The sequence below is a fragment of the Saimiri boliviensis genome, chromosome 2 (assembly GCF_048565385.1).
Source record: "Saimiri boliviensis isolate mSaiBol1 chromosome 2, mSaiBol1.pri, whole genome shotgun sequence".
Lineage (NCBI taxonomy): Eukaryota > Metazoa > Chordata > Mammalia > Primates > Cebidae > Saimiri > Saimiri boliviensis.
The window spans coordinates 237,552,651-237,570,941 of NC_133450.1; the positions used below are offsets into that span (position 1 = coordinate 237,552,651).

General features: G+C 38.1%; 1 protein-coding gene across 7 annotated transcripts in view; it reads right to left on the reverse strand.

Moving 5' to 3' along the window:
- The window catches only part of PTPDC1 (protein tyrosine phosphatase domain containing 1), an 87,167-nt gene that overhangs the window by 53,871 nt on the left and 15,005 nt on the right, over nt 1–18,291 (reverse strand). Inside the window, exon 1 of one of the 7 annotated variants that reach the window (XM_074395561.1) lies at nt 12,172–13,632. The exons of 5 other annotated variants lie outside the window; for them this stretch is intronic. In XM_074395561.1, the coding sequence (XP_074251662.1) occupies nt 12,172–12,195 (24 nt within the window). In that variant the 5' untranslated portion in view covers nt 12,196–13,632. Of the gene's footprint in view, nt 1–12,171; nt 13,633–18,291 lie in introns of those variants that run through there. One more of the 7 variants, XM_074395563.1, reaches the window with a different exon arrangement.

Sequence of the window (18,291 nt, forward strand, 5' to 3'; positions counted from 1 at the left end):
TTCTTTGGTGTACTGGATTATTCCTGTGAGAAAAAAGTCACTTCTCAAATCTCAGTGATTCTTTGAGAATTTCAAGTTCACTAAAATTTGACTTCTAAAAGCAATCTTTATACACTCAAAAGGTACAAAATTTAAAATCTAAAATCCTATTTAATAAAGCTATTTCCCTTTAAAAGAAATACCGGAATTAAAATCATAGGGGTGATCTAAAGTGAAATAAAAAAGAATGCTTCCTGAAATATTAATAATGTCTCAAACTGGATATCATACTAATTCATGCAAAATTTTATAATGTGCCTAATATTTCAAATGAGTAAGTAAAGGGACTAATGGAACAAGTTGTTCCAGGAAATTCATGAGCAAAAACTTAACTTGAAAGGATATCCATTAAGACGAGACTTAGATGAAACTCATTTTTACCACATTATTTTAAAATTTCGACTATTTTCTTAAAACATTTAGATGAGAAAAACAATTATTACCATATTAGAATCATGGAATTTTGGAGCAGTTGGGACTCTAGCCCTGGCTATTTTGTATAAGAGAAGTTATGATCCATATCCCAGAGAAGGTCCTACCCTGTCCCACATGATGCAACATGGAGAGTGACAGAGCATGTTGGTGACAAACTTGGATCAGTCATCACTTTCTTTGTGAAGCTTTCCCTGCCCTCCCTCTTTGTTCTTCAGATGTAATGTAATGAAACATGTACACCTGACAGTCTCCCCTCTAGACCATGGGCTCATGAGGAGGAGTTACGACTGGTTCACCTTTACATCTCTAGAGAATGAAAAAGCCGGTATAGGTACCCTATGACACAACTGTCAAAGTGAAATGGACCATACCACATTGTGTTCCCTGAGTCTATTCATGTCTTATTTATCTCTTCAGTATCCTAAAGCCTACTGAAAACATGTCTAATATGGTTTGGATCTGTGCCCCCACCCACATCTCATGTCAAATTATAATCTCCAGTGTTGGAGGTGGGGCCTGTGGGAGGTGATTAGGTCATAGGGGTGGATCCTTCATGAATGGTTTAGCATCATCTCTTGACGTTGTCTTGTGGTAGAGTTCTAATGAGATCCAGTTGTTTAAAAGTGTGTAGCACCTCCCTGCCCTTCCTCCTGCTCCTGCTCCCACTTTGCCTTACACCATAAAGCCTCCCCAAAAGCAGATGCTGCAGAACCATGAGACAATCAGACCTCTTTTCTTGATAAATTATCCTGTTTCATGTATTTCTTTATAGCAATACAAAATACTTGAAAATGTGAAGGCAGCTTTGGAACTGGGTAACAGGCTGAGGTTGGAAGAGTGGGAAGGACTCATAAGACTGGAAGATGAGGGAAAATTTGGAACTTCCTAGAGACTTGTTGAATGGTTGTCACTAAAATGCTGATAGTGATCTGCAGAGCAAAGGCCAGGCTGAGGAGGTCTCAGATGCAAATGAGGAACTTACAGGGAACTGGAGCAAAGGTCACTTTTGTTAAACCTTGGCAAAGAGCTTGGCTGGATTGTGTCCGTGCTCTAGGTATCTGTGGAACTTTGAACTTGAGAGAGAATTTCGGGTATCTATTGGAAGAAATTTCTAAGCAACAAAGTGTTCAAGAAGTCAGTCACCTGGCTACTTCTAAAAGGCCATGCATATGCATAAGCAAAAACATGACCAGAAACTAGAACTCACATTTAAAAGGGAAGCAGAGCTTAGAAGTTTGAAAAATTTGCAGCCTGGCCTTATGGTAGAAAAGAAAAGTCCATTTGCAGGAGAGCAATTCAAGCAGCTACCACAATTTGCATACTGAAAAGGAAGGCAAGTACTGATAGCCAAGACAATGGGAAAAACACCTGGAAGGCATTTCAGAGACCTTCTAGGCATAGGCTCAGAGGCCTAGGAGAGATAGATAGTTTTGTGGGCCATGCCCAGGGTCCTGCTGCTCTGTGCAGCCCCAGGACACTGTTCACTGCACCCCAGCAGCTCCAGTCATAGCTAAAATGGGTCCAAGTACAGCTCAGGACACTGCTTCAGAGAGTGCAGGCCATAAGCCTTGGTGTCGCCCACGTGGCGTTAAGTGGGCAGGTACACAGAATGCAAGAGCCAAAGCTTGGAAACCTCCACCTAGATTTCAGAGGACGAATGGAAAAACTGGAATGTCCAGGCAGAAGCCTGCTGCAGGGGCAGAGCCCTCAAGAACATCTACCAGGGCAGCACAGAGAGGAAATGTAGGGTTGGAGCCCCCCCACAGACTTCCCAATGGGGCACTGCCTAGTGCAGCTGTGAGAAGATGGCCATTGTCCTCCCCACCCTGGAATGACAGAGTTACCAGCAGCTTGCACCCTGCACCCAGAAAAGCCATAGGCACTCAGTGCCAGCCCCTGAGAGCTGCCTTAGGAGATGAACCCTGGAAAGCTACAGGAGCCCAGCTGCCTAAGGCCTTAGGAGCCCACCCTTTCTCAGTGTGCTCATGGAGTATTCTGGAGCTTTAAGGTTGAATGACTGCCTTGTTGGGTCTGACTTGCATGGGACTTGTAGCCCCTTTCTTTTGGCTGATGGCTCCTTGTTGGAATGGGAGTATTTACCCAATGCCTGTATCCTCATTGTATCTTAGAAGTAACTCATCTGTTTTTTATCTCATAGGCTCATAGGTGGAAGGTACTAGCCTTGTTTCAGATGAGACTTTGGACTTTTGAGTTAGTGCTGGAATGAATAAAGACTTTGGGGTACTCTTGGAAAGGCATACGTATATTTTGCAATGTGAGAAGGACATGAGATTTGGAGGGGCCAGAGGTGGAATTACATGGTTTAGATCTGTGTCCCTACCCAACTCTCATATGGAATTGTAATCCCCAGTGCTGAAGGTGGGGCCTGGTGGGAAGTGACTGGATCACGGATGGAGGCAGGCTTCTCATGAATGATTCAGCAAGATACCCCTGTGGTACTGTACAGTCAGTGAGTGAGTTCTCATGGGATTTGGTTGTTTAGAAGTATGTAAATGTTCGCCCTGCCTTCCTCCAGCTTCTGTCATGTAAGACGCCTGTTCTCGCTTTGCCTTCTGCCGTGCGTAAAAGCTCCCTGAGGCCTCCCCAGAAACCGATGCTGCCGTGCTTCCTGTACACCTGCAGAACCGTGAGCCAATTAAACCTCTTTTCTTTATAAATTATTCAGTCTGTGGTATTTCTTTACAGCAACGTGAGAACGGACTAACACAATGACTACTAAAAAAGTGTACGTTGAGTTAATTGTACTCTTTCGGGTCACAAAGAGTACAGGTATAATTACAGACTGCTTTAAAGATTTCTAACTGCAGAATTCCTCTAAGAGAATCCTAACCAAACATGAGCATACTCTCCACAAAATCTTTGTTTAAACAGTAACAGTGACATCATTATACAGCTCTGATAGCTAGAAAGCTTTTTATATTACCAACTCTGTAATTTCTACTCACTGGTCCTACTTCTGCTCACACAGAACAATACATCCTTTCTTCCATGTATCTAAAGCTAGTGATCATGCTCCCCTCACTTCTGATGTATAGCTTCCCAGATGATACATCAGCAGTTCCCTTTACCTTTCATCATAAGTAATGGTTCTACCTCCTCACCAGCTTGGATGCCATTTTCTATATATACACTCTGTAGTTATTAATATTCTAGTGCCCAGAACTGAAGTCTAGTCTCCAGATGTGGAATGATTATTAAAAATAAGAAAAAAGTGGCCAGGTGCGGTGGCTCAAGCCTATAATCCCAGCACTTTGGGAGGCCAAGGCGGGTGGATCACGAGGTCGAGAGATCGAGACCATCCTGGTCAACATGGTGAAACCTCGTCTCTACTAAAAATACAAAAAATTAGCTGGGCATGGTGGCGCATGCCTGTAATCCCAGCTACTCAGGAGGCTGAGGCAGGAGAACTGTCTGAACCCAGGAGGCGGAGGTTGTGGTGAGCCGAGATCGCGCCATTGCACTCCAGCCTGGGTAACAAGAGCGAAACTCCATCTCAAAAAAAAAAAAAAACCAGTCATCCTCCTTATTGGAAAAGTTTATGTGGTTTATTATCGCATTAGTATTTTCAACAATCTCAAGACATCAAGACACAACAACAGTCAAAGAATAGGCCGGGCGCAGTGGCTCAAGCCTGTAATCCCAGCACTTTGGGAGGCCTAGGCGGGTGGATCACGAGGTCAAGAGATCAAGACCATCCTGTTCAACATGGTGAAACCCCGTCTCTACCAAAAATACAAAAAATTAGCTGGGCATGGTAGCGCGTGCCTGTAATCCCAGCTACTCAGGAGGCTGAGGCAGGAGAATTGCCTGAACCCAGGAGGCAGAGGTTGCGGTGAGCCGAGATTGCGCCATTGCACTCCAGCCTGGGTAACAAGAGCGAAACTCCCTCTCATAAAAAAAAAAAAAAAAAAAAGAATAAAGCTGGTCCATATATTTTGAGGCTAAAAAAGATAATCACTAAGGATAGTTATACATGTATGAAAGTTTAAAGTGAATAAATGATAGAGAATGAAAAATAAAAGTCTCCACCTCATAACCCCCAAAACCAAGTTTTATCCCACAGAGGTAAACTATTTAAACTCCGACTTTAGTTATTTTGGGGCTGAGGGTAATAGTCACTATACTTAGACCTCTGGTTCTTACACTATCATCTTTAAACAATACTGCTGAATTCCTGATATAAAGATGAGGACACTGGCTCATTTTCCCTACCTTCCATCATGCCAAACCTTCCCCTATTTATTACACCAAAATATTTGTCTTCTGATTATCTCTGTAATTTTAAATTCTGATTCTCTTTGTAAATTTTAAAGGTGAACATCCTTTAACCATCTCTTACTCTATCATAAATTTTAAACAGTATCTTAATTCCCTCTATATAATTAGTTAACTTACACTACTGTTCACTTTCCTTTCCCCTTCACTTTCAAGTTCTGCCAACTATACGATTTTTATATGAAGATTAACTTTTAAATTTCAGTTAATCTATAATTTTCTCAAGCTTTTTCTGTAGGCTTAATCTAAAACGTGAGACAAAATACAATATAATTATTACTATCATATAAAATACATATATACATGTAATCTGTGCATACGCACTTTTTTTTTTACCATCTTGTATCGCCAAACCTGTGACGCTTAAAGATATTCCAAGCATGAGTGTCAAATGGATTATCTTTTCTTTCACTCCATCAGTTGCTTAAAATAAAGACGTATTTTGTTTTGTTGTAAATTTGGACAGTACGTTTCTTAGTAAGTAGACTTTCTGCATGTTTTTTCTTTGTTTGTGAGACAGAGTCTCACTCTGTTGCCCAGGCTAGAGTGCAGTGGCATGATCTTGGCTCACTGCAGCCTCTACCTCCTGGGTTCCAGTGATTCTCCTACCTCAGTCTCCCAAGTAGCTGGGACTGCAGGCATGCGCTACCATGCCTGGCTAATTTTTATTGTATTTTTGTAGAGATGGGGTTCTGCCATGTTGGCCAGGCTGGTCTTGAACTCCTGACCACAGGTGATTTGCCCGCCTTGGCCTCCCAAAGTACCCCTAGGTTTTAATACATTTTTTGTTTGTTTGTTTTTTGAGACAGAGTCTCGCTCTGTCCCCTAGGCTGGAGTGCAGTGGCAGAATCTCAGCTCACTGCAACCGCTGCCTCCCAGGTTTAAGCAATTTTCCTGCTGCAGCCTCCTGAGTAGCTGGGATTATAGAAGCCCACCACTACATCCGGCTAATTTTTGTATTATTTTTTTTAAGTAGAGACAGAGATTCACTATGTTGGCCAGTCTGGTCTTGAACTCCTCACCTCAAATGATCTGCCCGCCTCAGCCTCCCAAAGTGCTGGGATTACAGGCATGAGCCACTGCGCCCAGCCCAATAGCTTTTTTTCTGACTAAAGTAATACAAATCTTCACTACAGCCCTACAATCTTTCAGCTTCTTAATTAATCATACTACCTACTTGCTTTTTGAAGATGTTTTTCTTCCAAGATCTTTGGATTCCTACTACAAAGAGGAGTTTGTGCAGATCGGTACTCAACCAAATACCTTGGGGTAGCAAAGTGCTTGTTTCTCTTCTCTTAGAGATCCAGGTCCTCAGCTGCTTGCTTTCCAGAATCCAAAAGACATTTTTTTATATATGTTGTCCAGTTTTCTAGTTGTTTTAGGCAGAAAGATATTAATAAATCTAGTCTCTCTTATTTCATCTTGGTTGAAAGTGAAAATCCCCTCCGGCCTTCTTCAAGTAACTCAAATCCAGGGGTACTGTGAAACAGTGCCAAATATGCATTACCTATGCATAAAAACATTCATTTATAGTCCAACTATATATAACTGGTGATCAAAAATTACAGTTCAAGTATGTTAAACTATATTTTAGAATCAAAAGTTCTGTGTTTAAGTCTTGACTGTTCACTGTCAGCTATATGAACCATTCTGAGCTTCAATGTCTTCTATAAAATGAAGACTACAATATTTACTCTCCTTGGTTGTTGTGAGGATAAAGACAGGGGTGTGTGTATGTGTTTGTGTGTGTGTGTGTTCCTACCATAACACCCGGCTTTAAAGTATTTTTAAATAAATACTTGTTATTTTAATTTGCAAACCAGTATCTGCAATATCTTTTTGCTTTTTACCTTCTTAGTCTGTACTCACTTTATTTTCCTCCTATTTTTATGAGAATTTGTAAAGGATTCTATTCATACCTGTCCAATAGTCTTATTAATAGTTAGTAATAGGCTGGGAGCAGTGGTTCATGCCTGCAACCCCAGCACTTTGGGAGGCTGAGGTGGGCAGATCAGTTGAGCCCAGGAGTTCAAAACCAACCTGCCTGAGCAAGATGGCAAAACCTTGTCTCTATAAAAAAATTTTTTTAAAAATTAGCCAGGCATGGTAGCACATGTCTACTGTAGTCCCAGCTACTTGGGAGGCTGAAGTGGGAGGATTATCTGAACCCAGGGGGTTGAGGCTGCAACCTCAGTGAGCCGTAATCGTGTCACTGCACCCTAGCCTCAAAAACAAAAAAGAAACAAATGTTAGTAATGGGAAACTCCTCTGACTTATAAAAACATTATTTCCATTCACAACTGAACTTATTTCATATGCCTGGTTGTAGAATCAGGAGAAGGGTTTGAATAATAATCCTGTCATTTCACTGCACAATCAAATATTATTTAAGTCTATTTCCTGTTGTCAATAACACACATTTTGTTCGCCGAGGCCTACAGTTTCCTTTTATCCCTAAAAGCACCCAAATTACTCAACTGTTTAGAAATAGCCACACACTCAGTAATTAGTACAGAATACTTAAAACTTAAGTGCAGGAATGGACTATCACTCATTCTAAGAAGAATAGAACACAAAGAATGTTCTACTTTATAAAAGTCGTTTCACAAAGAGACTACGTTCTGAGACGGACTGAATAATTCTTAGGTCACTACTTTCCTTTCTGTTTCTCAGGCACATGGTGTTCTGCCAAAATCTACATGTGTATTTTTTGAGCAAATTTGTCGGGGAACTACATTAAGCAGTGCCTGGGAGGTCAGAAATGGTATAATTCTTCCCAGACTCTCATAGCACTAGCTCTCCAACTCTGGAATGCACCAGGATTGTGCAGGATGCTTGTGGAAATGTAAATCTGAAGGAATGTAACAATCCATATTATCAATTTATACTCCAGCTGATTCTGATGTAGGAGGCCCTCTACCTACACTTAAATAAATATTGTCAATGTGATTAGATTCTAGACAGCAATCATAGCAGAAGAATTTTAGGCTGAAAAACTTAAGCTTTCATGGGAAAAAATAGAACTGGAAGCCCAACTACCTGAATGAACCTATAAAAGCCATAAAAATATTTTATACTCTTTAATAATATATTACAATAACTAAATCACATAAGCTTACTCCATGCCAGGTACTGTTCCAAGTGCTTTATATAATCTTAGCTCATCTAATCCTCACCACACATTCAGTACTACTAGCATTCCCATTTGTTTTTAAAATAGAGGGGTTTTTTTTTTTTTTGGAGTCTCGCTCTATTGCCAGGCTGGAGTGCAGTGGCACAATCTCAGCTCACTGCAACCTCCGCCTCCCAGGTTCAAGCAATTCTCCTGCCTCAGCCTCCCAAGCAGCTAGGATTACAGGCATGCGCCACCAGGCCCAGCTAATTTTTGTATTTTTAGTAGAGATGGAGTTTCACCATTTTGGTCAGGCTGGTCTTGAACGTCTGACCTTGTGATCTGCTCACCTCAGCCTCTCAAACTGCTGAGATTACAGGCGTGAGCCACTGTGCCCGGCCTAGACTTCGTTTTTTTAGAGCAGTTTTGGGTTCACAGAAAAATTGAGCAGAAGGTACAGAGGCTTCCCATATGCCCATGTTTCCCCATCCCCAGCAGACTCCCCACACAGTGTGGTACATTTGTTAACAATCAACTTACACTGATACAAAATTATCACCCAAAGTCCATATTTAACCTTAGGGCTCACTCTGTGTTGTGCATTCTGTGGGTTTAGTAAAGGTATAATGACATGTATCCACTATAATAGCACTATGCAGAGTGGTTTCAATGCCCTAAAAATCCTCTGTGCTCTAACTGTGAATCTCTCCCTCTCCTTGAAACCCTGAGAACCACTGATCTTTTTACCATCTCCATCTTTTCCAGAATGCCGCGGGGTGGAATCACACAATAGGCAGCCTTTAGAGACTGGCTTCTTTCACTGGATAATGTTCATTTAAGGTTCCTCCATATCTTTTCATGGCTACTAAACCTTAAATTAATATTATTCACTTATTTTTAGCAGTGAATAATATTCCTTGGTATGGATATATCACAGTTTATTTATCTATTCACCTATTGAAGCACATCTTGGTTGCTTCCAGGTTTAAGCAATGATGAATAAAACTGCTATAACATTCATGTGCAGATTTCTGTGTAGACCTAAGTTTTCTGCTCATCTGAGTAAATACCAAGTAGCACAACTGCTGATTGTACAGTAAGCATGTATTCAGTTCTGTATATTATTCCTGTTTATAGATGAGGAAACTAAGACAAAGAGAAGTCAAATAATTTGTCTAAAGTTACACAGCTATTAAGCACGAGAAGTGGAATTCGAATTCCCAAAGCTCAGCGCTAGAGTTTGTCTTCTTAAGGACTACACACATCGTTTCTGAATGATAAAGACCTATGAAAGAATAAAATGTGAAAAAATAAGAGTTTTAAAGATCTAACTGGCTTTTATTCACAATTCACGAACTGGGCAACATAATATCCACGCTACAAAATAGAAAGGAGCTCCAATGGGTGTGGCAGGACAACTGGCTTTTTATAAGGCAGCTGTAGCAGAAACAGGAAAACAGCCCAGTACAAAAAGCAGATTTGTTATCCTCAGGTTACTTTCCTTGTATGAGTTAAAGCAGAAGAGATTTTCTTATGCTGGCCAAGTTGACTGGGCCCCTTCTCATTGGTTGCTACAAATCTCCTGTTTGTTTTGTTTTTTTTTCTAGAAAACTGGCCCATTTGAGGATTTCCTATTGGTTTGTTTTTTAAGTTTCAGTTTAATTACGTGACATGTAGCATGAATGACTCCATTTTGGTTTGGTCTATTAGGGTCTCACGCAGGAACTTAGTCCAAATCAATGGGCTTGCATAAATTTTATTTACCAAATCCCACATTAAATAGAAATTTCATTGTTATTTATGTATTTTAAATCAGATTCACTTAAATCAGATGCATTTTTGTACCATTAATTTCCATTTATAATTTCTTCACTTAAAAGACACTTTACAGCTGTCCCTATTTATGAGATTTTCAAATCTGTTTTCCTTTGTACAGATATTAATAATTTACTGATTTTTTAATCCAAATTTTCACTCACTGTTGTCCCAAAGACAAGTATCAGGAACGTGGCCCCTTCACACATTTTAGCCTCCTACCTCCTAACAGAAACAAGAACGCTAGTCTTGTTAATAATTTAAGATTTAAGATTATAATTCAAGATTATAAAATCCAAACACATTTTCAATAGAGGAGTTGGCACTTATTAGCTTTGTGATCTTAGGCACATTTATTAGTATCTCTGAGACTTATTACCTACCATACTGGGTCACTGTAAAGATGACATGACAACCTGTATGCAGACCTAATTCCGTCTTCAACATGTAAGTCAGTCTTTCTCAATACAGCAGCTACAGTAATCCTGTGAACTTTAGCCAGTCATGTCACCCCTCCACATAATCCTAATTAAAATTTAAATCAACTCCTCCTCATTTCATTTTTCTCCACAGGACTTACGGTGAAAACACATCTAACACATCATATACTTTGTTTATTTGTCCTGTCTATTGCCTGCCTTCTCCTACTGGAATGTAAGCTCCATGAGGGAAGAGATTTTTTTGTCTGCTTTGTCAATTCTTTATCTCCAAAGCCTAGAACAGGACCTGCACATAGTGGTGCTCTGTATTTGTTGGATGTATGCCTGAATAAACATTCAATAAAAGGTAACTGCCACTACCACCACCAACACTATTATCACTTAATCTCTCTGAATGTCAGCTTTTTCATCTGTAAGGCAGGAACTTATCCATCTCAGGGTTATTACTAAGAACACATATAATTATATGGCAGCACTACGCAAATACAAGAAACAGGATTATCCTTATTTAGTCTTCCTGATCACATTTATATCTCTAACTTCCTGCCCATTTTCTAAATGACAGATTTGTTTTCCTCTCAGCCAAATATGCATGACAGCAGTAAAACCTCAACCCTCAGCCCAAATTTTCTTTCCTTTAGGATACCTTACCTAATACCAATTACATATTTTATTCACATCCCTTCATCAGGTATGGCTGAGCGAAGATCTACTGTACCACCTAGGTTTATGTGACTCAGATGCTACAAAAACAGCCTCTTAATAAAACTGTAGTATTTTCTTCTTAAAGAATCAAAGCACTGTTTGATTCCTTATGTAGTAAAATTAAACAAAAATAGATTATTTTAAACTGAAATGTCCTCACCTCTGAATTTATAAACTAAAAAATGACATGACAATATAAAATTTCTTTTCTTTTCAAATCATCCTGGAGGAAGCCAGGCAACACTAAAAAACACTCTTTTCCTTTTTCAGACCCTTCAATATTTCTGATTAGGTTAGTCCTGGGGAAAGGAGTGAGAGCCACCTAGAAATGTGTTATATCTGGCAGTTTACTACACTATTACCTTCACTGGCTTCTGTGATTTCACACCTCGAATACACCCTAGAGAAGTCTCCAGGGCTCTCAGGAGACTAGTCACAGACTGGGGAAAAACAACACTTCAGCAGGAACCTTGCTATTTCATCATTTAAAGAAATAGGCTATTTGATTTGGATTCTTCAGAAACCACATTATAATAAAGAATGGGTAAGATGTTAACTATAGATGAAGCTGTTTGTTACAACTAAGGTTTCTGTATTTCCTATCCTTTTTCCCACAAGCAGCCACACATGGCTTATTTGATTAAAACTTACTCCCATAGGTTCTATCAACCTCAAATCAAAGACTACCAAAGATACTTCTAAGCTCATCAAAAAGCCAACAATTCTTAATTAACATCAATCAGATCACCTGGATGGCTTTCTTAACATCTCAAACTGCTGGGCACCCCCTCTAGAGTTTTGGACTTAGTAGTTATAGGGTGGAACTGATAATTCTGCATTTCTAACTCATTTCCATGTGATGCTGATGTTTTTAGAATCACTGTACTAGGCACGCAGTTTGCCTTTACCTAACAGCAAGTATTCATATTCACATAGGTTACTGTGAAGGTCTGTTTCCTGGGTTCTATTTAGTTATCAAACACTAAAAACCTTCTTTTTACAATTCCTAAGCCAACCTTCACAAAATCATGAAATACAGTTAAGAAGACCTACATCACCAACCAGATCTAAAAGGAGGCTCATATTCCTAGATGAGACCTGGCTACCAAAATTCTGTTTTAGGATAAAGACATCACTTGAAATCTGAGCATTGCTATATAGGTGGTATCAACAGGATCAAAGACTCCCCAAATATCAGACACTTTTTAGTGAAGTACCAGATACCACAGTTTGGACACCATAAAGTGACTTTATAATCAATACATGCTCATTATCTGAATATCCGTATTAATAAACATAAAAATATTGTAGATACATAATCATATTTACCTTTGAATACAACTTTTGTGACATTGCTTGAAATGTTTTTCAATTAATAATTTCTGGGTGGGTGCAGTGGCTCATGCCTGTAATTCTAGTACTTTGGGAGGCTGACATGGGAGGATCGCTTGAGCCCAGGAATTTGAGACCAGCCTGAGCAACACAGTGAGACCTCATCTCTACAAAAAATAGAAAAAATTAGCCACGTGTGACGGTGACCACCAATAGTCCCAGCTATTCAGAAGGCTGAGTCAGGAGGATTGCTTGAGTCTGGGAAGTTGAGGCTGCAGTCAGCCATGATCACACAACTGCGCTTCGGCCTGGGTGACAGAGTGAGATCCTGTCTTAAAAAAGAATAATAATAATTTCAGCTAGTTCGACAGGGAAAAGCTCAAAATACTGAGTATAGTAGAATTTGTTATTCACTTCATCCCTATTTATATGCAGACTAGGAAGTATAACAAGATTTTCTACTTCTTCAATTCCTGAACTATTTCTCTATTTTTCTAATAGTTATTCTGGGAAACCTATTTCATGTGTCTGGGAGGCAAGCCTGGGTGTCTTAAAACACAGGCAGGTGTGTAGCTCTTGGGAATTCAAAGGCTTAGATCAGATCATCCATAGCAAGATACACCGGACATTTGGTTTAGGTAGTGATTGAACTCATATACTAGCCTTCCCTTCCTCCTGAGACTCTGGTGAAAAGACTGGTAAAGAAATTTTATAAAGAATAAGCCCATAGAGCACGGAACAAGAGTTGGTTATCCAAGAACCTGCTATCTCGTCAGCTTTTAGAAGACAGAAAGCACACAAAAGTAAAGGGGCAACTAAAACAAAGTGGGGAAGTTATGGTCCTAGTATAGGTGACTGAGTCTCATCAGAAAAGATGGAAGCCACAGACAGTAAGATGACCATTTGTTCAGTGTTGAACGAAATTGATGTCAGTGAATAATTTCATATCCAGTTAAACTCCCCTTCAAAAATGAAGGAGAGCTGGGTGCAGTGGCTCACACCTGTAATCCCAACACTTTGAGAGGCCAAAGTGGGTGGATCACCTGAGGTCAGGAGATCGAGACTAGCATGACCAACATGGTGAAACCCCATCTCTATTAAAAATACAAAAAAATTAGCCAGGTGTGGTGGCACATGCCTATAGTCCCAGCGACTTGGGAGGCTGAGGTAGGAGAATCGTTTGAACCCGGAAGGTGGAGGTTGCAGTGAGTTGAGATCATGACATTGTACTCCAGCCGACAAAAAAAAAAAATCTGTCTCAAAAAAAAAAACAAGAAAATTAAAGAGAAATTAAAACACCTCGAGATTAAAACAAAACAAAACTAAACCTGAGAGAATCTGCTGGTAGCAGACCTGCCCTAGAAGAAAAAGTAAAGAGAATCCCTTAGGCTGAAATGAAAAAACAGTAAATTTTAATTCTCAAATCCATACAAAGAAATAACACCAATAAAGATAAATAAATCGATATTATAAAAATACATATATGTAGCTTTTTTCTTGACCTGTTTTAAAGTACACTTGCATAAAGCAATAATTATAAAAATGAGTTAATGAGCTTATAATAAAGATGTAATGTGTATTTATAACAATGGTACAAAAGAGGTAGAAGTGAATGAAAGTACACTAAAGGAAATTTTTTGCATACTATTGAAATTAAGTATTAATCTGAAAGAGACTGTTTTAAATTAGGATGCTAATTGTAATCCTAAGAGGAAGCACTAGAAAGATAAATTTAAAAATACAGAAAAGAAACAAGGGAAATGAAAAGGTATAATAGAAAATACCTAACACAAAAGAAGTCAGGAACTGAGAAACAAAGGAACACAAAAGATATAAGCTATAAAAAAGGTAGGCAAATAAATCCTAATTTATCAGTAATTACATTAAATTAAAATGGATTACACATCCCAATCAGACAGCAGAGCCTGGCAGAATGGATTTAAAAAATGAACAAACTATGTTATTGACAAGAGACACATTTTACATTTAAAGACATGAATAGACTGAAAATAAAAAGATGAAAATAGATATACCATGCAAGCAGTAATCAAAATAGTGCTGACATGGCAATACTGATGTTACATAAAATACTGTAAGACAAAAATTGTTTTGAGACAACAGGATATGTTATCATGGTAAGAGAGTCAATTAATAAGGAAGATATAATAATTATAAACATTTGTGCAATTAAGAACAGAGTCCCAAAATACATCAAATAAAAACTTACAAAATTAATGGGAGAAATACACAATTCAACAATAGGTGGAGACTTCAATACCCTATTTTCAATAATGGACAGAAAAACAAAACAGAAGATCAACAAGAAAACAGAAGAACACAATAAATTAGCTAATCTTAAGAGATGCTGTGGAGACAAAAGTAACTCCATTTGTGATGCTAATCCACCACAATGACTTCTGACTAGCCCCAGTCCTGTGAATGCCTGCTGATTCCCAGTTTATTTACTGTCTCTAGTGTAAGAACATCTACTCCTGCTTTTAGATCAAAGCAGCCTTGATGTTAGCACATCAATTATAGGCTATAATGCATTTAGCATCCTTGACTATTCTGGAGGGTTGCCTTTGTTTTGCTACAGTATGTATACCCTTTCCCTATGGTATATAAGCCCTGGGTCTGAGGAGTAACAGTACAGATCTCCAGCTGTCTTGTGGCTGCCAATGACCACAAAGTTTCCTCAATAAATCCATCAATACCAACAAATTAAATCTGTCTGCCTCCTTCTCTGGTTTCTCTGCTCTTTCAGCATTTGCGGGTCATTTTGCATACTTAGTCCTTTTACAGAACGGACATCTATAGAAAATTCTAGACCCAACAACAGCAGAATATACATTCAGTGCACACGGAACATTCTCCAGTGTACACCATATGCCCATATGCTAGGCTATAAAGCAAACCTCAATACACTAAAAAGGAATAAAATTACAATGTATGTGCTCTGATCATAATGAAATTAAATTAGAAGTCAACAACACAGAGAAAATGTGGAAAAATCATAAATATATACCAGTTAAACAACACATGTTTAAATAACTAATGGGTGAAAGTCAAAGAAAAACATATGTTTAAATAAGTAACGAGTGAAGGTAAAAAAAATACAGTGGAAAATATAAAATATTTTGAGTTGCCTGAAAACAAACATACGCTATACCAAAACTTAAGGAATGAAGCTATGGCAGTGTACAGAGAAAATTATAGCTATAAGTGCATATTAGAAAAGAAGAAAGATCTTGATCTCAATCAATAACCTAACCTTCCACCTTAAGTAACTGGAAAAAGAAGAGCAAAATAAACCCCCAAACAAGCAAAAGGTAGGTGCTATGTCTGAATGTATACCCCAAAGTTCATGTGTTGGAAACTTTATTTCTAATTTAACACTGTTAAGAGATGGGACCTTTAAGAGGTGATTAGGTCATAAGGGCTCTGCCTTCATGAATGGATTAGCACTGTTGTCACAAGAGTGAGTTCCTAATAAAAGGATGAGTCCCACCCCTTTCTTTTCTAACACACATGCTTTTATGCCCTTCTGCCTTCTGCCATTGGATGATGCAGCAAGAAGGCCCTCATCACATATGGGCCTCTTAACCTTGGACTTCCCAGCCTCCAGAAATGTAAGAAAATAAGTCATTTCTTTAGAAATTTCCCAGTGTGTGTGGTATTCTGTTATTGCAACACAACACAGACTAAGAAAGTGGGAAATAAAAAAGATTAAGGTGGCAATAAATAAAATAGCAAGAGGTAAACCAATAGAGAACATCAATGAAACCAAAAGTTGTTTCCTTGAAAAGAGAAACAAAATGGACAACATTTTAGTTAGACTAACCAATGAAAAGAGAATACTCAAATTACTAAATCAGAAACAAAAGAGGTGATGTTATAACCAAATACAGTAACAAAAAGGATTATAAGAAAATACTATGAAGAAAAGTATGCAGATAAATAGGTAATGAAGGTAAAATAAATTCCTAGAAAAGTACAAAATATCAAAAATGCCTCAAGAAGAAAACAGAAAATCTGAATAAACCCATAACATGTAAAAAAATATTTCAAAACCTTTCCACAAAGAAAAGCTAGGCTTCACTGATGAGTTCTATCAAATATTTAAAAAGGAACACCAATCCTTCTCAAACTCTTTCAAAAAAAAGAAAAGGAAACATGTTAGAATGCATTCAGTGAGCAATATTACACTGATACCAAAATGAGAAAAAGACATTACAAGAAAACCAAGGACCAATCTTATATGAATATAGACGCAAATATCCTAAAAAATTTAGCAAACTGAATCCAACAACATAAAAAAAGAATATACACCATGACCAACTGGTATTTATTTCAGGAATGCAAGGTTGGTTTAACATTCAAAAATCAATTAATGTAGAATATTAACAATTATTAATAGATTAAATGACAAAAACCACATGACCATCTCAATAGACAAAGAAAAAAAATCTGAGAAAATCTGTCTTTCAAGATAAAAATTCTTAATAAACTATGATTATAAACAAATTTCTATAGCCTGATACACAGCATCTATGAAAAACCCACAACATCATACTTGACAGTGAAAATCTTAGGGCTTTCCCCCTAAGATCAGAAATAAGAATATATACTCTAACTAGCAGTATTCAACATTGTAATGGAGGTTCCAGCCAGTGTAATAATGTAAGAAAAGGAAATGAAAGGTTTCCATATTGAAAAGGAAAAATAAAACTGTTTCCTTTTACAAATGATGTGAACATGCATATAGAACACTCTAAGGAATTCACTAAAAATAATGATTAGGACTAATAAACAAGTTCGGCAAGGTGACAGAATACAAGATTGATATATAAAAACAGTAATACTTTTATAAGTTTAAACTCAATTTTGACTGTATTTCTGTAAGTTCTGTAAGAAAAAGATCTCTTTTCCAGTTGAGGCAGTTCCATTTTATTCTTTAATTTTCTGAGAGTTTTAAAAAAATAATGAACAGGTGTCAAGTTGTGCCAAATGTTTCTTTGGCACTAACTGATACAGTCCTATAACTTTTTTCTTTAGCCTATTATTAATATGATGGTGGGTTATACTGGTTAAATTTCAAATACTGGACCAGCTTTGCATTTCCTCTCAACAAGGCTCTACTTGTGGCTCACAAATTTTGATAGGCTGGGTTTTTATTTAATGTTTTTTCCCTTCGCAGACACACATGTCCACTCTTACTACTTCTATTCAACATATTATTAGGTTCTAGCCCGAGCAATAATGCAATAAAAAGAAATCTAAGGCTTCCATATTGGAAACAAAGAGGTAAAATTATGTTTACCCAGAGGTGGTATGCTCAGCTACACAGATCATCCCGTGAAATCTGCAAAAAATCTACTAAAATAGTAAGCTAATTTGGCAAGGTTGTGGTAAACATGACCAATATATAAAAATTAGTCATCTTATTAATAGAGATGAATAATGCAATTGAAATTAAAAACACATTTGCAATAACATCAAAAAGTATAAAATATTTACCATACATCTGAAAAAAGATATGAAAGGCTTGTACACTGAAAACTATAAAACGCTACTAAGAAAAACTGAAAAGGACCTAAATAAATAGCAAGATCTACTGTGTTCACAATTCAGAAGACTACAGGTTAAGATATCAGCTGTCTCCATCATAACCTACAGATCACAATCCAATTAAAATCCCACAAGGTTTCTTGTAGAAATGGGTAAGCCAATTTTAAAACTTATAAGGGCCAGGAGTGGTGGCTCACATCTGTAATCCCAGCACTTTGAGAGGCCAAGGTGGAAGGATTGCTCGAGGCCAGGAGTCGAAGACAAGTCTGGCCAACATAGTGAGACCCCCCATCTCTACAAAAAAGACAAATAAAAATTAGCAGGGTGTGGTGGTATGTGCTTGCAGTTTCAGCTTCTTGGGAGGCTGGGGTAAGAAGATTGCTTGAGCCCAGGAGTTTGAAACTGAAGTGAGCTATGAATGCACAACTGCACTCTGCCTGAGCAACAGAGCAAGACTCCACCTCTATGAAAAAAATACAAATAAAAATTAGCAGGGTGTGGTGGTGCGCACCTGTGGTCCAGGTACTTGGGAAGCTAAGCCAGGAGGCT